Source organism: Triturus cristatus, chromosome 11 (genome assembly GCF_964204655.1).
Source record: "Triturus cristatus chromosome 11, aTriCri1.1, whole genome shotgun sequence".
Lineage (NCBI taxonomy): Eukaryota > Metazoa > Chordata > Amphibia > Caudata > Salamandridae > Triturus > Triturus cristatus.
This window is the reverse complement of record NC_140594.1, coordinates 154,348,463-154,374,102: the sequence shown is the minus strand read 5'-3', so window position 1 is coordinate 154,374,102 and position 25,640 is coordinate 154,348,463. Positions and strand designations below refer to the sequence as shown.

The following is a 25,640-nucleotide window of genomic DNA, read 5'->3' as shown; positions in this document are numbered from 1 at the left end:
TCCCCGATGCTTCCCTCTTTACACAAGCTCTTCAGCTACTCACACGGCCTGTCCCTGTGCACTAAACTCTGCCAGGTGAGAAAAAGGTGCCCTTATTGCACAATTGTGAGACAAGGGTCTTGTAGCTGGGTGAGAGAGGGGACTGTCAAATGAGTGTACGTCTAAGCCTGCACCACCTCCAGCCTCTTCCAGTCTCAAAAAACTAGATCTACAGGTGTGCCACAGGAGCTTCAAAGATCCTGTGGAAACGTGTGGGGGAGTAGTGCTTAATTCGAGCAGGTGGTTCCATGTGCTTCAAACTAAATTGTCAACACCAGGACTTGCGACAGTCTGCCACAAGGTGGCGCGGTCTAGTTAATTTAGAGATGACCACAACAACAGTTAATTTTGAATTCAATATACATTAAAAATGACTATGGCCTTCCACCTAAGCCATTCTTATAGCTTTGGGGGCCTGAAATAGTCTGAATTGTGTCACTTCTAGGAATGTTATGGTTAGTAGTTGTGTTGTTACTATTATTGGCAGGTCTGGGCAGGGCAATGTGAGGTGCAAGCAGCAGATGAGAGCCCCAACATTTATTTTTTACACATGAAGCTCTAGCACACCCTTGAACTGGCAGTTATGAATGCTCTCACACCCTACCCCCGCCCTGAGCAGTCGGGTGACACACTGCAGCTGGAATGCGCCAGGTGACGTCAGTGTGTGGACCGTTGGCAAGTGAGAGCTGGTACGTGGCACAGAAGGAAGCCGTCTGACAACGCCTCCAAATGTGCCTGAATGTACTTGGCCGCCACTACAAGTGTGCCCGCTTCTCCGAGTGAAACAGGGAATCACAAATATACAATCACTCCATAGAAACTCTCGTCCTTTCTTCCGTGGTACCTCTGGGATTGGTGTTCTTCTTTCCGCAAAAATCCCCCCTTAATAAAAACCCTTGTCCTCAGAAGGGCTCCTCTGCAGGGTTCGGTCACTTGGAGACAAATTGAGCTGAGGTCCCCAGAAGGACTCCTCTGCGGGGTTGCGTCACCTAGAGACACTGGCTGACAGGGCTGAGGTGAGGCGGCCCGCGTGTCCGCGCGCTGGTCACACTGGTGTCTCCAGCTGCATGCCATGTTAGACTCATAGTTCACAATATTTAGGCCATAAAAAAGGTTCATCTCACTATCCTGCAGTGCACCTTCCCGGCCAGCAAGCGCAGAAGGTGGCAGGACATCAGAGTGGGTGGTCCTCAAAGGGGTCACCTCTCCTCTCCTCGTGTGCTAGGGTCACTGTGGAGACCGTCTCAGATTCCCTGACCTGCAAGACACGCCTGAGTGACGATGCTGGCTCGAGGACGAGCAGGCCGCGGCACGAACGTCCAAGGCACTGAATGACGACGGAGCTGCACGATACCCTGGCTGTCCTGCAGGCTCGCTCCACCCCACTGCCCCTGCAGCACCATCAGCTGCCGGGGCCCAAAGACACTTTGGGTGCCAGTCTGATAAGCGGCGCTGGGCGGGGCCTCCTGTAAAGTCTTGAACCGATCGGCGCTGAAGCCATAATCTCACTTTTCTATAGGTGGGTTATTTGTTCCTGAGCCCCAGTGGGTTTTAGTCAGCAGGTTTACCTTCCAGCACTGCTGGCAAAAGGATGGACTGGCTTCTTAAATATAAAGTCTGGTTTTAATTCTGCTATGACGGCCAGAATGTATGTAGCCCATACATCGGAATCTCTGCTGAAGGGTTTTCAGACACGAGGACTCGCTGAGGTAATGAAGAAACGTGGAATTCGTTCCTGAAACAGCTTTTCACTCCATTAAAGCTGTAGTTCTAGCGACAAGTGCTCCCATTTTTCTCTGACATTTGTAACCTGGCAAACCAGTACTTATCCAAACGAGTGGTGCGTGTGCCACAGCGAAGCATGTGCTTTCAATGATCAGTTATCGCGCCCGTGTCTGGGCACGATAATTGAAACCACATGGCCTATTGGTGTCTTTTACGCGCACCAAGCGCATAATAGACACCAATAGGCCATGGGCGGAGCCTTTGGCCTATTGCGTGCTGGCTTTCAAAAAAACACGCACGCAAAGGCCAATAATGTGCCACAGAAGGAAAGACACACGCATGAGTGTGCCATTCCTAGGACAGCTTCAAATCCCCGTTTTTCACCTACTAAATGACTCGCGCTGCGCGAGCACTGCTACGCAGTGCAACGCTAGGCACGACACCTAAAAATATATTTTTTTTTTAAAGAAATGTCAGCCTGTGACCCTTTGGGGCCCTGTGAAAAATAAAATTAATGGGATGTTGGCCCCATGTTGTCATTAGTGGGGCCGCTTCTTTTTCATTTACATGGATATGCAAATGATGATGATGGTGTGTGTGTGTGGCACTTCATGTTTATTATGCCTGTGCTTTGGCGGCAATGCATGTTTGTTTATACCATTGTGAAAGTGTATTTCCTTTTTTATTGGCCTCTACTCTTTCATATTTAATCCAACTCTTCCTAGTTCTTTTTTCCCCAGAAAGGGTGCTCCTTTTAGAGACTTAAACGTGTCCTCTTGTCTTATTTGACCCTGTTCTTTTACACACTGGGTTTAATCCAGATACCTTTTTTGTGTGCCTGAATTGTACATGGGTGCAGAAAACGTGACAATTATGAGTGCTAAAGAGTCAGTTTAGTTGAGTGTGGATCCGCAGAAATTTGTGCTTCTGGGACTACATTTGGGAAATCGGTGAGGATCATGTGGAATGGGGTGGGTGTTTGGAATACCCTTAACCTTGGGAACACCCACAAATTTCGAACTTTATGGCTATTCCTATTCTCACTGCATTTTCCCCCTAAAATTCGCATGCAAACGACCTTCAAAAAGGCTGAGGTAAGAGTACAGTTTGTACGTGAAAATGCCTGCATCCCTACCCTCTTATTTTCAGTGGTGTCACGGGGATTTTCAGTAGTGTCAAAGGGATTTTTCTACATTAAAAAATCGTTTTCATGTGGATTAAAAACAGGAATGTACACTGTTGCCCACCTGCAGTCATTTGCAGGCATATACGTCTGGGAAGTAGGCGTATGACTGAAAATCAACAGTTTTCCAATGTTTCCAGGCATATTTACTTGGGTTTTTTTTTTGAATGTCCTGAAATATCTACATTTATATAAATCCCAGATGTACGCCTACAATTGGTATCCTTTCTGTGTTTTTACGTTGTTTTTTTATTAAACTCACACTTTTTTAAATATGAAATTGTCAGTTTTAACCAGGCTCTTGAAAGTTGGGCAGGAATTTGAACTATTTTTGAAATTCTGCTCCCAATTTGTATGTGCTTTAGTTTGTTCCATCCTTCTTTATCCCTTTTTGTCCGGGCATTTTAACTGTAAATTGAAAAATGTCCAGCATTGAGATGTAAAATGCCTGCTTTTCAACTTTGTAATGTTAGTTGGGTGAGATTATGCTGTTTCATGTTTCTTTGAGGCCTCCCTATGCTTTTCCTTTAATGTCCCCTCTTTACCTCCTGCTTTTCCAGCACTGCTAAAGCCACCATTTTCTAGGAGCTTCTTTATCCTGAAACCTCTCGGTCCTTCATAGCTAACATGCTTGCTTCTGCTTTGTCATCAGATGACCACTGAAATGGCTGCTGCTGAGACTGCAGATCCCATCCCAATAGACTGCAAAGGAGACCTGAAGATCCCAAAGACAGACTCTGGCGACTATCCGCTCAGGGTGCTCTACTGTGGAGGCAAGTAAGGGGAAGAGTACAGATTTCTTACTACTTTCTTTTGTGCCTACTAACTGTATTATTTTGGTGGTAGTGTCGGGGGATGTTCTATTTATTTTGCCATTTGATTAAAAAGATAAATAAGAAAACTAACCACATCTCTCCAGACCCGATATCGCTCATCTGCAGGGCTCGAAAAATCCCCAAAATGGTACTAGTCCTGCAGGTCTAGTACCTTGAAAAATCTCCTCGACCTAACTGCAACCTACTTGACCTCCGTCTCTGAAAGCAGAGCAAATGTGACAAGGTAACAAGATTTAAAGGCATCTTTATTGCTCATTAACTTTGTGAGCAATAAAAATGCCTTTAAATCTGATCTTGTCACATTTGCTCCGTTTTCAGAGACAGAGAACAAAAGTTAGTTTGTCTTCCTACTCGCTAGAAAGGGCGAGTAGGACCTAAAAACAGCTCGCCCTTGTTAAATTTAGCTCGCTTATGCTAGCGGTCGAGTGGATTCTGTTTGAGTCAAGGATCCAGTTAAAAATTGCATTTATGACCCACAGAGCATTACACTTCAACACTCCTCTGTACCTATCAAATAAGCTCAAACTATCTGGTGGCTCCCGGCCCTCAAGGAGCACCAGCACATTGCTGCTCAAGCCTAAGAAATTTTAATAAATGAAAACCTACAATCGTTCATTCTCTGGTATTGCCCCGAGAATCTGGAACTCCCTACCGGGGGAAACAAGACTGATTTGCTCAACATTTGCCTTCAAAAGGGAAGTGAAAGCTCTTCTAATGTACACTGCGCTGAAATAGAAGCTTTTCTCCTTTGGGGTCTCCACTCTTGTTTTGGCGATTTAATCTACTACCTGGCGTATGGTACGGCCTCAGTGTTCGCCCGCTAATATGTCATTACGTACTTGATGTATATTTCTCTCCCGCATCTATTTACCGATGTCTTCCATAACCCATATGTAAAGCGCTCTGATACCCGCTTTGGTCATGTTGCGCTATGCAAAACTTTAAGTAAATAAATAAAATACTAATCCATTAGTGGTGCTGATGTCATTTCAAAGGGAGAAAAACTGTACACTTCTGTTCTGCGAGTGTACTTCCAGTAATTCTATTACCATTTTAATTGTGAATATAAGATTTACAACTGTGGGCATTTTTTAACATGGCTTCCTTGCAGTTGCTATTTGATTACAAACCTTCCAAGTAAGCCACCACACAATTATAATAGGTTGTGCTGGCACTTCTCAGCAGTCTTGCCATATTACATAACGTGTTTGGCATTTGCATGGCATATCTTGAAACAATTATGTTGTGTGTGAAGTATCTTGCTGAAATGGTCATTAGTGCAACTAAAAGTGGTTGTCTCCGAGTTGTTCGATTGGGAAAAATGGGTACCCAGTACCCACACATACTTATGATTGCGGTTATATTGTAAATATGACCCTGGACCAACTCTTCCTGCGCATCAGGTTGCAGGCAAAGCAGTAGTCAGGGAAACAACCAGTATGCTGTTTCAGGATCTGGAAACACAATAGCCACATTTTAATAGCTCTCTGAAATAAGAAATGGCCCTCAATTTTTCAGATGCTTGCAGTTTGGCTGAAACGTCAAATTTCAGTTGCCTCTTGGAACAGAGTTTCCACCTGAGATTAGAACAGCTCAGCTTTGGATGTATGACTATTGGTCTTGTTGCTTGGAGTGCATGATGTGCAGTATGCAAAGCCTTGAGATTTGGCAAGCCGCTGGTACCCATTGAAGTGTTTCTGTTGCTGCTATTAAACGACCCTAAGGTCCTAGATGAAGCAGGAGATGCCTGAGCCTCCTTTAGCTGAATCATGCATATGTACAGGAGTACAGTGACTGAATTATGGGTCATTTGAGGTCTGAACGATGAGTAATGGAACACTGCGATGGAAGAACACTTGTGGCTTGAATATATAATGGGAACTATGACAGAGAAAATGTTCTCCTAGGCTTTTAGGGATTCTAGTGATGTAGGATGGAGATTCAGTTCCATAGACCTCCGAGGTGCCACTTCATAAAGAATTATGGTACTTTAGGTGAGTATTTCCATCTTGCTGGCATTTAATTTTTAGTGGGTTCCTAAGGTGCATGAGTTGCTGTTGATAGACTGTTCACTTTCCAAGATGGCTGGGCCTTCTGCACAATGTTTGGCAGGTAAGGCCCCAAAGATTGATTAAAAGTTTAAGTGGATCAGATACAAGAAGTTACTGGCCTGAAAATGAGGCAGAAATATAATTTGTACATGGTTAGATGAACATCAGGATTTTAGCCTTGGCTCTTGTCTTCTGTTCCTATATTTGAGATCCATCAAAAATATGACTTCAGCCGCTTCATTAACATTCGTTTGTGGGTCTGTCATGGCAGGTGGCAACAAAGAAAGATTCCATCCCATTACGAGATTGGAAATCAATGGGTCAGAATGTTGTTTTATTCTTTGTAATAAAATAAAGGTTAAAATGCTGTCTTTTCCGTGAGTTTTGTCAGGAAAGGCAGATTTGTATTTGGTATTTAGTTCTCTGTGATATTTAGTTCAAGTTAATTCTTTAACACAGACTTTACACCCGAGGTCTTTAGGCTCATGATGAAATTCCAGTATGAAATGATGTACTGCTTCTGAGAAAATCAGAGATCTTACATTGACCTGATGTAGAAATGGCAAGGATTGAGCTGCATGCCAGTCAAGATACGGGGTGGAATCTACAGAATTGTTCCCTAAGGAAGCAACTAATATGTATTCTTTAAGGTATCTCACTATAAAATCTGTTGACTGGAGAATGGTCTTTAGGGCAAGATGAATGGCCCACAGCTCCAACAGATTATTATAGGGCCGGCCTTCCATTGGAGACCTGAATTCTATGATCCCCACCTTCTCTAAATGACCTTCCCGACCCATTTGCTGCTCATCAGTCCTTACCGTCTGCTCTGGGTGGAGAATGGGGAAGAGCCAGCTGCTGGATTAATTGCGTTTGAGCAGCTAACACTGCAGATTGTGAGCAGTCCTCTCTAAAATCAGGATGACTTCTGACAGATTTCCATACTGCTTGCCCCTTTCCCTCATATTCCATTGTAGAGCTGCATGTTCTACCTGGTGTAATCGACAAGAAGGATGCAGGCGGCTAAAAGGCCACGAAGCCTCGAGCTGCTTTCACCAAGATTCTGGAGGTGAGTGACAGCTTACTATTGCAAGCCTGTCTTCAACAGCCAGTCACTGAGATAAGGGAAAACTGGTATGCCTGATCTCCAAAGGTGGGAAGCGACCACTGCCATTACTGGTGAGGCTGAAGCAGAGCACTGCAAACTGAAAGTTCTCCTGGCCTACTTTGAACTGCATGCAGCATCTACAGGACTGCAGGAGGGGATATATGAAAATGTGCGTCCTGCAGGTCGAAGGGCTGCGCCCGGTCTCAAGTCCAGACCATTCAGGATCTGGGCCAGCATGTGATTTTTTTTCAATTTATTCTTCCTAGGAAAGGCATTCAGAGATTGAAGGTTTTAAATAGGTCAAAGACGCTTGTACTTCTATTCAAGGAAATATCAAAAGAAACAATCCTCTCCTCTTACCGAGTCCGGAACCCTCACGGTAGCACCTTTGGAAAGTAACACTTGCACTTCTTGTAACATAATGCAAGGTGCTTCTCTGAAAGTCACTCTGATGGTGAATGATTTGTAGGGCCCGTCTGTTGGATTTCATGGATCACCACCCTGTGGGCAAGTGCTGAGTCCTGCTCTCCCCCCCCCCCCCCCCCATAGGATGGGTGTATACCACAGAGGCCAAACTCAAGCGCTTGGTGATTTATACCACAGGAGAACGGGACTGGAAGGACTGGTGCCCCCGTTACCTGCCAGACCTACATCCCCTGCCTCTAAAGGAGTTGAGTGACTGCTGCAGTGGTTGAGGAGAGTAATTGCCTATACACCCCTTAGAGTAGCCACTGAATTTTCTGAACAAATGAGGGAATCTGCTTAGCAAGGGTCAACAGACCTAGTACATCTAAACCCCCTCCCTCCCCGAGGAACGCATCCACTTGGCGCACAACACTTGGTGCCAGCTGCCCTTCCCAGGCAATCCGTAGTATGTAGGCCAGTAAGAATTACTGGCGCCTTCTCTGCCATCAATTGTCTGAGCCAGAGACCATAAGATCTTCCTGGAACTCCAGCAGCATTTTTCTGGCCATGCCCTAGACGGCACGTGTGGCAACCTAATAAGCACACAGCATTGACAGACCTCAATGCCAGGCAAGGAGAAGAGAACATATGTTATCCAGATGACTCAATCCTCGACACCCTATCCAGAGGAGTCGTGGGGGCTCAATTTGGGTTCAACTTGCTGGTTGAAGCCTGAATCAGCAGGCTACCTGGAGTAGGATGTGTAGTACAAAAATCGGGATCTCCTGGAGCTGCCTAGTGAGGCCTGGCCACCTCCATATTCAGACAGGAACAGTGCATTTACCAAGTGCCCATCAAGGTTTTGGCGAGTGCTTTGTTAAATGGGAGCACGAGCAGGGGCAGAGCCTTGGCTGCTCCAGGCTGCAACATTTCCTTAAAGAAATTTCTTTTAGGTTTGCCTTGAAGGTGTCTGTAACTCCAGAACCTCAGCTACACCGTTAGACCACTACTGCAAATGAAGCTTTCTGCTATTGGTGATCCAAGTGGTGAATCAAACCCTGCTTCAGAGGAAGTATTAAGGTACCTTGTAAGTCAGTGTAAAACATGCCATCTTCTCTCGCGGGGTGGGGGGGGGGGGGGGGCGTTGATCTCAGTCAGAGCCAAAAGCTCACTGCACCCATCCCCCAATAGGTGGCACTAGTTCAGAGGAGACTGTATTGGTGACGGGTTGCACTTTTGTAGTCTCCTGGCTTGACATTGGTCAAGATCAGGCAGGAAGTCAGTTTGGTGTTGAATATCAGAATTGGGACCACATCCTCTTTTGGCACCTGTGCGTCATCACCAGGTGTCAATAAGGAGGGGCCTGTTGCAGTTCTTTTAACCGGAATCGATGTCTCTACTGGAGTTGGTGTGGACTGGGAGCAGGTCCCAAAGGGGCAGAGGACAGATCAACCAGTGGTAAACCAACTGGAGAATTGCAACAGAAATGCGCAGTATGGCCTCCTAGGAGGCATCAATCTGCTGCGGGGTCGCTGATGGCCCAGGAAATGTGTTGCACCACAATCAGTTAGGGAATCGGCTCCATAACCAGACATCTAGATGGAGACTGACTGACATTGAGACACCCTTGCACTTTCTCTTTGGAGACTGAGTGGTGGGAAGGGGTTAAGTCCTGTTTTGCTTTTTTCTGTCTGCATTTGGACATCGATTTGGACTTAGACTTCGGCTGCAAGGTAGGCTTCTCTCAGGAATAGCCTTAGAGAGCAGAATGAATTTCGTGTGACTTGGGGCAGAACAAATGCGATGGCCGCAAGCAGTGGTTAATTTGTAGAAGAAAAAAAGTGCCGGGGCGCTCGTCAGGAGGCAGTTTGCACCAGCCCTTTTCTCCTGTTAGCGCTGCCTAATACAGAACCAACCACTAACCATGAAGTGGGGAGAGGATGTGGCATAATGGCCAGAACTGCCGACTTCGGAGCTCGGGAACCAGGTTCGAGTCTTGGCTCACAATCCCCAATCACTTAATCTCCTGTGCCTACCACCCAAAAATGAGTATCTACTTAACTAGTGCTCATGAAACTATAGAGCTGGGGTTGATAATTAAGTGCCGGTGCTGAGCACCGGAAACCACCAGCTCAAATTAAGCATCGGCCACAAGTGCTTACGTTCTGTGATGTACAGCTTTGCTTATTTGTCCCAGATCACCTTCAGGTGCGTGAGGGCGCATTGGTCATATGGCCGAGTCCAGTCCCAAGCCTAAACATCAGAAACCACCTCATTGGGATCTGTAACTGACATCTGCTTCATGGTTTGAAAGTTTTTGGAGGGGACGTCATTCCCTTGCATGCTCAATTAAGTTTGGATCTCTTCGAAAAACTGGGGAGTGGAACTCCGGATCCCCAGCGGAGACAACAGACCTGACATCAGCATGCAGGGGTAGTGCTTATATGCGGAGTCAAAATGGAACCGCACATCGCCCCCTAGTGGCATAAAGGATCATTGCTGGAAAAAATCTTTCCTGATCCAGTCTGTTTCTTTGGGAGAAGTGAGGTGTGTGTGTAGTTAGGAATATCCCTCAGAAAAGAACATCCTGACAATAATAAAGATAAACTATTAAAGCATGAAAAATGTAATGAGATGCCCTGCATTGTTTTTGCTGACAAATTATTAATGTCTGCTGGGACACTGGATATGACAATGCGGAATATACCAATAAGATAACCTTTTAAGTCCTCAATTTTATTTTGACATTTTTCATTCTTGCAAAAAGCTGTTAACAACGATACATGCTCCGAAAAAGCACCATAAATAAAAGTGCATGTATAGAAATATTTGGGAAATGTGATGCAACATTGGCTGTAAAATGACAATAGGTCGTACTCCGCAAATGGGCCCTTCCTGGCAGTGTTATTTTTGAGGTCCATTAATTCCATTTAGAAAATGTCAGCACATCAGCGGTATCCTATCCTAATGACTCTGAAAATAGATCCAGCTCATCATTGCGCTGCCTTTATTCTGCAACCTCTTTGCTTAAATTCCTTCAGCAGTCCACTAAATAGACCACTTCCCTAATGTATTCCAGTCTATGCATATCCTGTGGACAATATTGTGAAATGCACAACTTTCCTTTCATTTGCCTGTCTTTGATTCGATTTCAGCTTAAAAGGATTGATTGAACCTGCTCATAGATTTCTTACAACCTGCCCCATCCTTTTAGTTTTAAATTAATTCACATTTTGAAGATACTTGAAGATGTCAATTAAGAATGCTCAGGCAGTCGACCACGCGCCATCATTGGTTACATTTATATCATTTCTTTTTACGTGTCATGAATCTGGCTAATGCGGCCATCGTGCTGGGCTAGCAGGCTTTTGGCAGAAGTGAAGTACATCACTGTTGCCGCTTTATCCTGTCTCAGAAAGAAATGCTTGGAGCTGTCTGTGGTTAAGCACCTTTGGTGGGATGAAATTCACAGTAGAAGCCACCTTTTCCATCACGTTTCATATCTAGGGCTTTTGCACACAGTTGTTCGCGGTGAATAATGTATGATGTGATGTGAGACCCCGATTTGGGCATTACAGTAACAAATCAATTACACTTCCCTGTCATTGCAGGATCAACATCAAATATTAGGCCACAAAGTTGATTCTCTGGAAAATCGTACTAGAGGAAGATACTATTAACTTTGTTGAAAATGGCCCGTCAGATGATTCTGAATTTCATTGGACATTGTCGAAGTTCCTCAACAACTTGGAATTCTTTGATTACTCCTCATACACAGATTGCCAGATGAGCTGTAATGCATATATCCGTGCTTTCAAGCCCAAACTATAAAACTCGCAGAAGCAAGAATTTTCAGTGTCCGGCTATAGGTCACCTCCTGTTCTAGCCACCGTCTGAGGTGGAAGGCCATCCACTCACGTGCCCCTCCCCCACGCACAAGCTCCCTTCCCCTTAGGCTCCCCACCCCCATAGGACTTTTTTCCAGGAATGCTTCGGATGTACATATGTTGAAGTACTTTTTCACAAATTTAGCATCAGACAATGGATTCCTTATTTTGATTTTTGTCTGGGCTATCACAAAATTGAACTTGGTTGCTGTTTCAAAATTCTGTTTTGCGGCATTGATGAACAACTTTTGCCTGCTTTTGTTTTAGGTCAACTTGATCGACTTTTAACCACTCCTGGAAGCTATCACAATTTTGTCCAAGTTTCATGAAATAATGTCACTTGACGTACTCCTTTCAAACAGCTATTTGTTCTTGACTTGTAAGACAGTATATTTCCATTCTGCTCAATCACAAAAAAAAATCTGCAGTCCAGGCATCTTGGGAGATTCTGCATTCCGCATCATTTTTACTTTTCTTGCAATGTATCTTTTAAGTGCAGTTGATCCTGTGATTGTTGGAGGCAAGATTATTTTAGTCACAACTAAAATATAACAGGCAGTATTAAAAACAACTAATCCGTTAACCCACTATTCTATGTTTGTACGGTCCTCTCTTATTCATCTACTGACCTAAGTTTAATTCCCCGATTAGGATCTTTATCATGCCTTCAAAAGCCATTATTACACCGCCCCCATGGCCCGAAGATCCTGTTACACAATCCTCATGCCTCCCAAAGCCTTTTAAACATACCTTGTGGCTCCCAAAGCCCTCATTATTGTACAAGCCTTTTTGCTGCCAGCGCCTATATCATTTTATGCAGCGCGTGTCACAGAATATAGGCACTGCATTAGAACATGACAAGTGTGAACAATACTGAACATATCGGCTCTTTGTATATTTTAATTTAGGAATCAAGCAGGCCACAGAAACTCAATTTGAATACATTTTGGAGTAAGCATTTTATATTTACACTGGAAAAGTTAATTGCCCTACAATTGTAGCAAATTAATTCTGAAGCAAAAGAGTAATAAAAATTGTCTCTTCGGCAGAGCACTGATGGTAAACTGACCTCCTTCAAACAATCACACCAGATTGATTACACACATTTGAGCATAGCGCGTGAAGACGCTTGTGCTCGAGACAAATCATAAAGCAGTGACGGAGATAAATTCTACAAACTACAGTAGCAGTAATTGCTCAATAAAACGGTGCTCCATCAAATTAGCAATATAACAAATTATTTGTTCGGACTTCATTTGGAAGTAAGGCTAGTTCACAAAAATATCTGGCACGTCCACTACATGTTGAGACAGATTTTGATTTGCCTGTGTTGAGGGGAGTTGTAGACATACGTTTCCACTCTTTCATTATGTCCTGGAACTGACCAGCACTGAAACCCAAGTGAGGCCCACGTGGAGAAAGACCATGAGGTGTCAGAAGCCTTTCTGTCATATCGCCTCTAAACCTGTTGCCTCTAAACAAGGTGGGTTTGTAGGGTTAGCCCATTTAAATCAATGGAAACAGAAAGATAAGGAGGGAGTTCACATTTTGTATGCTAGGGGAGTCCTTTTAAGTTTATGGGAGTCTAATTTTACTTGTTTTGAGGATAACAGTGCGCCTAAGTATTGAAGCAACAAGAGAGTGACTAAATGAAGGTGAGAGATGTGTAACCGCAACATAAGCCAGCCGTCTTTAACCATATAACTTGGATTTTCAGCTCATGGAGTGGGAGCTCTGTGTCACTGTACTGGAGTTCCAATCCCTTTACCACTTCCTGGAGTAAGCAGTGGCTGCATTCAATTGCCAATTTTTTCAGACAAGTTTACAAAATAAATAGCTTTATTACTTAAATATTCCTAAACCCTGAATCACCATAAGTAAATATTGGTATCCACCACAAGTACTACCCAGTAACCACATATACTAAAGAATACAACCACATACTGCCACAGGACCCAAAGAAAAAGTCTCACAAACTGCTTGTCTTTTTCTCATTGTATGAAAATATTGGCAAAGTTTACAAACAAGCTCAATACAGTGTGTCATAAAAACATTGACAAGACGCCTAGCTATGTGGGCAAGTAGCACGCATGGGCAGACAACAGACTTAGATATGGTCCATTGGGTACGTTTTAGCGATGGAACCAGGACACTTACCATATAATTTTGTCTTTATTGTCTCAGCTAAATATGTTGGAAATAGACACACTAGCATATTGACATTTCCTTGGGAAGGGTAGTTCCTTGGCTTTGCCATCAGTCACTGCCACCCAATTTGTGGGCTAGTTCTAAACTGTGAAACTAGGATACTTGGTTTTAATCCAAGACTTCCAAAGTGTGTGGCATAGGGAAATCACTTTTTTTTTTTTTTTTTTTTTAAACTTGTTTTTATTGTATTCATTAGCAGCAGCACAATACAGTAATCAGATACATAATGTTCCACAATGTAGAGCAACGCAGTAGCCCCTGAATGCGGCAAGTTGGCGGAAAACAGTTCAACAGCGGTACATTTTTCCAACATCCACCATTTCGCTCCCCCATGGGAAATCACTTTTTAACGTTATTCTTGTTTTTGAAAGATTGTGTGTAAATCAAGCAACAGCTGCTAGTAGTTGTCCAGTTAAAAAAAACTAGGCCGGGCATTATCAGGAGGAGGGTAAAGAAGTGCCAAGTATCATGGTATATTTGCCAAAATGTAATATGGTGGTAAGCCTATAGAGCAATCTTGGATCTCCTACTTATAGCCTTTGGAGAAATCTCGGGTCTCGTACTTTAACAAACTGTTTAATTTTCTACAAATCATACTCTCCCTTAGCTTGGGTCAACTAATCTGATAAAATGTAATCACTTTGAAAAAGGTTTAGTGGAAGAAATAAACACCAAAGCGGCCTTTCTTGGACCTGGCCCCAGCATGGTTTACATTCACCTTTTCAGAACGTATTGCATCTTTGAAGCTGAACGTGCTCCTCCTGCGCTGTAGTTACTCCCTCCCGCCGAGATCGGGCACCACTTTTGCAATTCATATAGGCCTGAAATGAGAAATGGGCACCCTGCCAGGACATTCGAGTTTTCTCGCGATCAAAAATGTGGGATAGTTGGCACCCGGGAGTGCCTTTGGGCAGGAAGCAACAAATATGCAAAATGCGGGAAGGTTGTCCACCTTCTTATCTGGTCCCTGCATCGCCTCCCTGCCCATCACACGTACCACTGCTTTTCTGCAGACTGGCACATGGAGGTAGGCCTGCAATGAATTGTGGGATTGCTCATTGTTGGGAGCAGAGTGAAACAGGAAAATCTGTAGCTTCACCTGGGTTTAAAGTTGCTAAGAGTTCTGGGCTACCACTTCCCATAGTTTCCATGCCACCTTTGCACACCAATGCCAAGTGAGCTGGGAACACCGCAAGCAGTAAGTACTGTTGGCAAGTTTGACATCATAGGTTACAGTCAATAGCACAAACCGTGTGAAACATACCGCACCTGTCACCAGTAATTTAGTGGTAGGACTAGTGTTGATTGCAGCTGACTGCAGTGGTGTCTTTGCACAAGTGGCAGGTATGGGTCTGGCTCAAAGACCTCTGCGTGCTGCATTTCTGTCCACGTGCCCTATATTGGACAAATCTAGACTATATAATCATTTTTAGGCCTGTTCAGTCCTTTACCTGTCGTGGAGATAACAAGAGTATCTTAATTCAGCTATAGACCCAAAGCTCAAGTTCAGATGCAAAAAACCTTCTTGTCTTGTAAGGTTTTTGCAGAGCAGATTAAAAGCACACCTAATGGGACAGGTCCCATAATGCGATTTCACCATGTTAATTTGCACAGGAAGTCTCATGATGAGCTACAGGATCCAGAAGGGATGGAAGGTCCAGTGCAGCAGACTGGCGGCAGAGGAATCAAGCGCATGTTGTGACCAAAGTCTGTGCCCAGAAGATGCTTTGAGCAGGAGCCAAAGTGTAGCATTACAAAATGCGAAGAATTGATCAAATTCAACCCTGGGCTTTATTTATAGTTTGGACGAGATATTCTGTCACAAACTTGACGAATATCCCATCCACATTATTACAATTGCCATAGGCTATAATGCACTTGTAATATGATGGACGAGACATCTGCAACGTTGGTGATGGATTATCCTATCTGCACTTAAAGGGAAATATTGTTTTAAGCACTCCATTATTGCAGCCACTCAAATACTCTTGTTTTTCGGTTAACACTCCCCTAATATTTTGCAAAGAAACATTAGCTCTGCAGATATTAATTGGTCGAATCTGGAGGAAAGCGAAAAAGCAACAGAGATCAAGTAGTGTACAGCAGAGACACAGAAGGTGCTCTTATCTGACAAAGTCTCTAGAGTGAGGTCAGGGAACATCAAAAGTCTGTGCTCCCCACACTGCACCCCATTCTTTTTAGTTACAGTTCGGGGTACTAAGCCTTCACCTCAGCTGTTCGCAGTATCCTCTCAGTCCACAGTTATTTTCTTATCTAAACTCCCAAGGTATGATTGAAGAGGTCCCCTCGGAGTCTCCTCCCACAGGCTGACCAATACTATGCAGATCCTCATCCAAAACATCTGACAATACTGCCAAGACCCCAAGATGTGCCCCTACTTTCGTTTTTCAATATATACAGTTTAGCATTGATCTGCATTATGTTCCCCACTGCACTGCCCCTGAATTCTGTTTGTGACTGAAGGGCATTGTGTGCCTCGTCTTGCGTTTCTTCTCTTCTGCTCCCCTCTTTGGGACTCCACTGGAGTCCTCCACTGCTCCACTCATCTCATTCACTTATTATATGCCTCTTGTCTTGCCTCAGCTGCTTGCACAGTGACCCCCGGCCTTTGTCTGTAACCATGCAGGGCTTCGCAATGTTCCATTACTGCTCTCATCAGGCCTCGTGGGCTCCTCCCGAATGGGCTGCCTTAACCCTGCTAGTCCTCCTCGTCACACTTCACTCTCCGGATAATTGAACTTAATACAAAGTTTTTCTTTATCGTCCTCCGGCTTCCTCCAAGCTATATCCACGCTCTCCAGCAGCAGATGGCTCCCAGCTCAGTCAGGATGATCTTCTCTCTCTGCTTTCTATGCGGGTACATGTCCCCTCCTCCCCTGAGGACTCCGGCGAGAGGCTACATTCTGGCTTCTACCTCCACCCATTTTAAGGTCCATCATAAAGTCTGTGGTTTGGGGGGTAAGGGGCCTCTGCTGAATCAAATGGGGCAGTGTTTGTTCTCTTTGCTCCTTACCCCAGTCATGGGCCAAAATCAACACCTATGACCCCTGTTAGTAGCAAGAGAAATCCCCACAATGGCCTGCTCACTGCAAGAGTTCCTGGCACCCCCTCCCCCCCCACACTTCCTCCCCTTTGGGACAGGTCCGTCCTGCCACTGCCGGATGCTCGGCCAGTCAGAGATCGCTACCGCTTGGCAGTTGAGCGATGGCTCGACTTCATATCACTCAGGTGGACCTTCTGAAGTCCAATCTTTGCATCCCCCGGACAGGTCATCGGCTTGGGCAGCAGCGGCACCCATAGCACATCAGCATGATCGAGTTTCCAGGCCTGAGAAAGAGAGCTTCAGAGTAAAGCGTCCATCTTGGCTTCTGACTTGCCCCACCTCCCAGAAATTGTTTTTAAACTTAAAAGATGGAATCACTGGTGACCGTACATATGACATCACCATTGATGTCACATAAGCTGCAAATGTTTTCTCTATTTAAAAATGTGTTGAGTGAATATGGTTTTGTTTCTAGATGTACAAAGTCCTAGAGCTGTTGAAAGGCCGATTCGTGCATCCAGAGTTAAATGAGGGTAGATGATAATTATGTTCAGCAGATGTATTTAGGCCAGTTTTGGGCACGGTCTCTAAGCAGAGTGAGCTCTGGACGAAGGAGTGTTGAATGCAGGGTTTCATTCGAGGTGGTGAGCAGTGCATTTGGAATCTGAGGGCACAGTTGTGTTGCTGTATATATACTTGGTGAATTTCAGTGTTTAGGATTTAGAATATAATCGGAACTCCCTTCTATTAGTGTTCTTGGGTACTTCATATATTCTTTCTCTTTCTTTATTTTAAGAATGTATTCATTTTTTATGTTAAGTAAAAAAACTGGACTTTCCTTAAACAATGTTTTGGCCACACACTCCAGTCAGCCTGCCTGTTCCTCAAGCCCATAGGACAAGCCTTTTGTCTGAGACCTCGGGCTAAAGGCATGTTTGAATTTGGTCATGGCCTTTACCCTATCCTGTCATCTCCAGTGTCTACTAGACACCGTGCATGGTTGTACACAGCACCAGTCATATAACACTTAATGTCTGCTGGGCAAATATGGAACCTTTGGCCACTCCTTGTGCTCATTCCTTCCAGTCTTGATGACCACACAACTGGGACTTCAACTAGACATTATACATTGTTCCTGACTGGATTCTGGGCACATGATGTGGCCATAAGCCTTCCCTTGTAGAGACCAACCTCCGCTGAGAGTGTACTGGTGCCTCCAGTGTCCAGTTAGCACAGAGCAGGGCTTTTTAACAAATCCTGCACCTGCGTCCCCCACTCCAGTGCCTGCTCGGTGCAGAATGTAATCCTTGGCCTCATCCTTCCACCACAACTGTCTACTGGCTGCCCATAATGCCATGACCTGTGGTCATTACTACACCCCCAATGCTCACCCTAGTGCCCACTTAGCTTTACCTCCACATAAATACACCTCAAAAAGCCCTCCAACTTCATAAGCATTCTGAGCTAAATAGAAGTGACGGAAAAAGATTCTAGTTTATTCATGTACTCCATTCCAGTAGTTAGAGCGAATGCACCCCTAGATGGTGTCTAACCTCCTCTCTTTGTCTTTCCACAGTGTGTTCGTTACCAACAGAGGTGAGTTCTGTAATCTACCTATTTTATACATTAAGAACGGATATGGTGCTATTCGGAGTTTGCTTGTTCTTGGTGTTTGCCAGTCTACAGATGAAGCAAGCACCCCAGAGACCCCAGTATCATACCCTGCATTGCATTTAACCAGCTTATTTTAACTTCTCTATTTGTCGGCATTAGAATAGCCAGAGTTAAGATCAATAATACCTGCAATCGTTTTATCAATATTTTCTCAATTACTGTGCCTTGTCTTTATGAAGGATGTAAACCAAACAGTTATCCATGTATTGCTGAGATTCAATTAATTACAGATGTCCTAATAGAATAACCCTTCTCACGTAATGCACCAGGAAGTAAGAGTTTTTATTAGCATTATGAATCGAAGACCTGGATAGTTTGCATCTCTTATTTTGTATACATTGGGCTCTTTCTCGCAGAAAAGGGAGGTTTTCAATAGTTGGGGTCTGTACATGGAGTTCACACTCCTGTCTATTTCTCGTATTGTAAATTACCTTGACTCACAATAAACCTAAGACTTACAAACCTTTTATTTTTGATTCATTGACCTATTACCCAAACTATCGTACAAGGGCAGTTTTATTTCATGAGCGACATGGTGCAGCTAGTGTTTAAGTAGCTCATGAATGTCATGAGCCACAAGACCCTCTGAACCACATGCTTGAGCGAAGTCTGCTTTTCAAGTTGAAGCATAGTGCGTGCGTGTGTGTGTATGTGTATGTGTGTGTATATATATATATATATATATGTGTATGTATATATATATTCAAATGTTCACTGGTCATCTTAAGTTGAAGTTGCTAAGGGGTGGGTTACTTAAAGCATCCATTTCATCTCCATATCCTCTGTGCTTTGTGCAGTGAAAGTGGCGACACGTTATGCATGTGGATCTTCTTATACTGACTTTGCTTCGATTATTCAGTTTACTTCCACAGTGCTTTCATCATTTTGTTTCTCAACTAATCCTGTTTTTGTTTTATTTTAGTACTGCGAATACATGCCAGACGTTACAAAGTGTAGGCAGTGGTTAGAGAAGAACTTTCCCAACGAATTTGCGAAACTTACTGTTGGTAAGTCCATGGTTATTTACCCTTCTCCTAGCCTACCGAAGTTGCAGCACTGTAGTACCCATTTGTTGTTGTTTGTTTTCTTGTAGCTTTGCTTAGAACAAGTCAGTGTTACTTGTTTTTGTTGAGGAGCCTTCTTTACATCTCAATTCCTCTGTGGAATGTTATTTACATTTTTAGTGGACCCAGTCCAGGCATGTAGAACTTCAATGTGCTCCATTGTTCCTCTTGCCATGTTATGTGAGTCGAAATATAAGATTATGATTTTGTGAAGGCCTGCTCAGGAGATTATCACATGCTATTTTTTATTTTTAGCCCTCATTTGTCAATTATTGTTTAGGTGCCATAGAAATCTAGCCAACTGCAACAAAGAGAAAAACCCAGACTCTCCGTAAAGGAGGGATGTTTAAAACATCCCGAGTTTAGTAGTGCAGCCAGACAGAAACTGGCTCCTCCATACAGGGGCAAGAAGTGGACTACAAACCAGGAAGGATTCATGCTACCTGTATGTCAAGCTGTTAATCATTTATTGGACCAGAGCTTTAGCATAACAAAACAAAGAAGAAAAAGAAACACGCATTGGCATAGCCAATAGGTCTCACTTTTGGGACCTTATAAGTATTTAGTTATACAGCACAATATCCTTGGTGCAACAACATTAACTGTTGCATGGTTAAAGACTTATAAGGCCCCAAAGGCGAGACCTATTGGCTATGCCAATGCTTATTTTATAATGTATTTCTTTTATTCTGTTGTGGAGTAGATCGCGGCATGGTTGAATAGGAGAGAGAGAATGTAACTAAGTGCACTCAGGATGTGGAACAGATGCTCCTAGGCCTCAATCTCTATGTGTACCCGTAGTAAGTGTTTCCGGACCTATCTTTTGCCACCCAAATGTGTTCTGCGATTTGTAGTCATTAATTGCTTATACCAACAATATGGTCTGACATATATGAAAAATATTTGAAATAGAATGTATATGATTCCTAGGTGATAAGAAGAGGTATAGTAATCTTATGTGAAAATGGCAGAGCATGGATGAGTCCGCACTGGAATTGTGGGAATCGGCGAAGTGCTGCAGGGGCATAAAAAAGAGGATACTGATAAAACGGGGGCGGGGTTTGCAGAGTAATACAGGGATAGGGCCAAATCAGAGTTGGTAGTGACCCCAGGCGCTCAATAGATTCGGTTAGTCTTGGTTTTTATACAATTCTTGTGTAAGTTTCGACTTTGGAGTACATACTTAGAAGTTCAAATCGGAACTGTAAGTTATAGAATGCAACTTGTTGCTACTGAAAAAAGGAAAGAGTGAGCAAAAGAATCATGGGGCCACAATGGAGGTAAGAAAAGCATGACTACACATAAGGATGGGGGTCACCGAGGTGCAAAGGAGCGTGGGATTCAGAGTAGTAAAGAAAGCATATAGAAATCGAAGAAGCACTGGGTGTATTGAGGAGAGGGAGGATGTGGTAAACTGATGGTTATATTTCTCAGAGGAGCAAAACAGTGAGACCAAATAAGTGCATTCTGGCAAAACTGTTCTCCTCGAGAGCCACATACCCCTAAAGCCCTCTTGTGCACAGGTGCGTGCATCCTACAGTTTGTGCTACAAGAGAAGCTCTGACCCCTGACCTGGGCCGTGCATTACCAGCAAGGGCACCATCACTGCTTTTACCTCAGATCTTCCCGTCCTCAGCTCAGCCCTGCGAAGGGTCTCAATAGAGTCCAGATGCTACCAGAGAACAGGGCGGCCATCACAACACCCTGTTTATGCAAAAGGCACCTTTTCACACAGTGCCGAGGAATATGCCCTGCATCTCCTGTGCTTGACCTAAGTTGTGCATAAATAAAGGGCAAACGTTTGTGGAGTTTGTTTCTCTGACAGCTGCCGCTAACCAAACGATGAAATTATACTTTAAAACGGGTATCAAATATTTGAATTATACATCTGCACGGTTTATGTCTCATCTCTTAAGGCAGATAAAATAAAGATTTGCTGGCAATGGATTGACAAACAATAATACTTGGGTATCAAACAAATGAGAACCAGTTTAAATAAATTAAACGCTGTAAGGAGCATACCCTTTAAACAAGCAGGGAGGGTGGGGAAGGGTATGGGGTTGGGCAGCAATACAGAGAAGTGCTTGGTGGGAGCAAATAGGAAGAGTCTCGAGCAAAACATATAAGATAAATCCTAAATAGAGCGTGAGCAGCAGGGAGGCGACAGAAGGCAGCAACACGGAGAAGTGGTAGGTTGGAGATGAAAGAAGAAATGCAAGTAACTTTCTTTATTAGCTAATGAAAACACGAGCGCCACAAACAAAACATTTCAAGTAAATTAAAAAAATCGTAAATCACAGTGTGAACGTATGAATAACAAATAGAACGACGGGCGGGAGGTGGTCGGTGAAATGAAGGCATGCGTTGGATTGGGGGAAACTCTATACTTGGGTATCAAACGTACAAGCACAACAATGTCAATAAATAAAACACTGAAAGGAGCCTACTTTTTAAACCAGCGGTGACGGTGGGGAGGGGTGTGGGGCGGGGGCAGCAAGACAGACTTGCTGGGTGGGAGGAGAAAGGGAGCGAGTAAAAGCACGAGTGCCACGAGACAAATAGCTCAAGTAAATAAAAATAAACAAGCATTGGCCGTGCGCGTGCCTTCGCTCCCAAAGTAAAAAAAAAAAAAACAAGCAATGGCCACACGGCAGTGAAAGTGACACAGCCGGGCGGCGCGAGAGTGAAAGTAAAAAAAGCTGACGAAAGCCAGATGGCACCTGTGCATGTCGCGCGCGCTTGTGAGCGTAACAGCAAGCTGGTGGCCGGCAAAAGCCTCTGGGTAGCACTTTCAAAACCCGCTTACTTAATGTCTCGCTTGAGACAGCGCATTCGCTGGCTCAGGGGAGACCTAAAAATGACAAATAAAATAGTATAAATATATGGAGGGAAAGAAAAGAAAAAAGGTCAGTGACATGCAGTTTTAGCCCAATTTTCCCAAAGATCCCAACACTTTGTTCTTAGTTGATTTGCTGTTTTTTGTATTGAACATACCCACTCCGTCTCTGTGGGAGAATTAGGCTGAATCCATTTAGTACACCGTTCTCTACGCGCAAGAAGAATTAAAGTGAATACAAGTGCTTTGTGTTTTAGAGAAAGCCTTGGTGCCCTCCCAATCTAGCATCACCCCAAAAAATACTAACGCCAGGCTCACCTTAAATTCTTGACCCAAAATTCCCGATAATAACATACCCACTTTCTGCCAGAAGCTGTGGATTGAGGGGCACTGCTAAAACGTGGACTTCATTAGCGTTGACCTCGCCACACTTGGGACACTTCACCACCTGAGTTCCCAGCTTGGAGAGTCTCCATGGTGTCCAGTACTCTTTGTGAACAGTAAAGAGATGATTCTTCCTGAGTGGAGCAGACTTCACATATAACCACAAATGAGACGAAGATACTTGCCATAACAAGTCGAGGTCATGGCCGGCAGTTCCCTCCTCCAGGTCTCCATCAGCAAGGCTTGCACCTCTTCTGTGGCCTAGATCAACATCCAGTACCATTCTGACACTTTTCCACAGAAGGGGAAGTGAACATATCTTGGACTCCCAAAACTGGTTCCCCTTACTGTCCTTGCCCAACATTTTTGCCCAGCTTGTTAACTGATAATATTTACATTTGGATACTGAATCCTCAGAAATCTCCCGCATACGTTGCCATGAGATTAGTTGGGCATCTTCCAGAAGTTGGCCCCATCTAAGGATGCCACACTCCCTTAAAGGGATTGCAGTGAGTCAAGAAGACCAGCTGGGGTACGGGGCAAGTTCCAAATAGGTGCATGTTCGCTAAAGTATGGTTTTTGCAGAGAGGATCTTATTTGATACCAAACCTTACAAGCGCCCAGTAATACCTTAAGCCTGGCTTTTTGAAAAAATTTATAGTGACCAAATTTGAAAAGAAAAATGTCAGTGTGGACTGGTGGTGTCAACCGCAAGGGCTCTGAACAATGGAGACAAATCATTGGTAGTTAATAGAATATCTCAAAAAGAGTGGGGGTCTAAGGGATGTGGTTTAAGGACTCAAACAGTTTATAATCCCCAATTCAACTCATGTATACAAAAAGAAAAACTGTGTCAAAAAAAGTTTTGTGACCGTAACATAACCACTCAGTAAAAACTGATCTAAATCTTACTGCTGTCAACAAGGTGCCAAATGTGTCAAAACGTGTGTGTATGCATGAGAAAGATTCCCATCACCCACAACAAGTGGCTCGCTTCATCATTTGGGAACCTGGGAACTTCACCAAAGAACCATCCTCTACCAGATGGACGTAGATACTGGTTCAATGTGTGTCCCAAATGTATCTGTTGGTATATTTTCTGAATCGAGGGAACCACAATAATACATCACTCCTTATCATTATTATTGTGGTTCCCTCGATTCAGAAAATATACCAACAGATACATTTGGCAAGTCTCCTGGGAAAATCATCCGGTCAAACGCATACAGCCCGATCTTTTTTCCCAGCCGTTACAGACAAAAGGAGAGATCTTCCGACATGATCTTAACTTACATGCCAAAGGTTCTATATAAAGAATAAAGAGAAGCGGAGATAGAGGACATCCATGTCTGGTCCCCCTACTGATGTTTAAAGGTTTGGAAAGATTCCCATTGACCAGGACTCTGGCTGAGGAGTTTTTATACAGGGCTTTGACTGCTGTTAAAGTTAAAACGATGAATACAGGAAAGGCCAGCTAACCCTATCATCAAATGCCTTTGCGGCATCAAAGGTCATTATCGTTAAAAGATTGCCATCTTCCTTGGCCAGGTCTATTGCCCCTATTAGCTCATGAGTTAATTCATGCAGCTGCCTCCCTTTTATGAAGCCTCTCTGGTCAATATGGATCAGGGACCCCACTATCTTATCCAGTCGTTTGGTTAATACCTGGGAATAGATTTTATAATCACTGTTGAGGAGTGAAATGGGTCTATACGACTCAGACACCCTGGGATTTTTATTTGGTTTGAGAAGTATAGTTATAGTAGCGGCATCCCAAAAAGATGGCAAGTCTTTGTATGAGATAAAAGCTGAATTGAAAAGTTGAAGCAAAACAGGAGCAAGCTTCTCTTTTAATAGCATGTAAATCTCATGAGGGAGAGCATCAGGGCCAGTGGCATTTCCTTTTTTTAAGCTACTTATGGCTTTAGTGATCTCCTCAATACAGATGGGGCTATTCAAATCATCCCTTAAAGCCTCCTGAAGAGATGGAAGCTCCAAATCTTGGAGAAAGGCCTCAATTTGTTCCCCGCTTAAAGGCGTGTCTTCAGTATAAAGATCTTGAAAGAAATGTACGAAGGCATTTTCAATCTCGATATCAGAGATTATATTACCTGAATTCTGTCATCTGAGATTTTTGATCAAGTTCCTTGACTGGTTAGCTTTGGTCTTCCAGGCAAGCAACTTGCCACACCCCTCCCCATACTCGTAGTGACATAGCCTGCTGGTTTCCCATTTCCTCCTCACGATAGCCTCCAGGTAAACACCCAACTCTGATTTTGCTACTTGCAATTTCCGTTCAATTTGAGCTATATTAGAGCAGGAAGAGTATTGTTCCAGGGATCTCTGAAGGAAGTTTACAGTGGCTTCCAGGGTGTTAATTTCCTCCCTGGCCTTCTTATTATGCGCCACACTTAGACTAGTTAAAATACCTCTTAAGAATGCCTTATATACTTTCCAAATGATGTTCAAAGTGGCTGACTCAAGATTAGAGAGGAGAAACTCATTTGTGGCAGTTTTTAGATTCTCCAATACTTTTTAAATCTAAAAGCAAGGTACAATTTAAAATCCATCTCTGCAGGGGGGTTCTATTTCTAAGAATAATCTCAACCGTAACTGCTGCATGGTTGGATAGGTGTTCAGGAACGTGTGTGACTTTGCTACTATTTTTGCTGGTAGCTGAATCTACCAGGAATAGTATATCCTGGAACGATGGCCATGTTTTTTATTATGAAAAGTAACGTTTCCCCCTTCTGTCCCATCCCTATTTCCCCTGAATTTACAAATATCAATAAAGACCTGTGTCCGCTATCAGATGTTTCAAGGCCGTTCTCATGTTGGAAGTTGCCACGGCTAGAGGTTGTGTCTTGATCTGGGTCCAAGACGACATTAAATTCGCCTCACAGTATAGTAGGTTCACTCGAATCTGTTAACTGCAGTAATAAGGTGCGTAAGGGTTCGGGGTCGTCTAAGTTAGGACCATAATATCCAGCGAAAGTCAACCAAACACCATAAATTTTAACCTTGGCTATTACCCATCTACCCAGTATAGCTTGTATATGTTTTTTTTAAAGAGAAGGGCAACTCCCTTCACTGTACAAGACTGAGAAGTACATACACAGTGTTCGATCCAATGTTGACTTTTTAGTATCTCAAGCCACTCTTCTTTAAGCAAATGG

General features: G+C 43.7%; 1 protein-coding gene across 1 annotated transcript in view; it reads left to right on the top strand.

The window, feature by feature from the left end:
- DENR (density regulated re-initiation and release factor) overlaps positions 1-25,640 on the top strand; it is a 105,677-nt gene that overhangs the window by 41,544 nt on the left and 38,493 nt on the right. Inside the window, exons 2-4 of the mRNA XM_085633581.1 lie at positions 3,600-3,720; positions 18,083-18,102; positions 19,103-19,187. Of these exons, the coding sequence (XP_085489707.1) occupies positions 3,600-3,720; positions 18,083-18,102; positions 19,103-19,187 (226 nt within the window). The remainder of the gene's footprint in view (positions 1-3,599; positions 3,721-18,082; positions 18,103-19,102; positions 19,188-25,640) is intronic.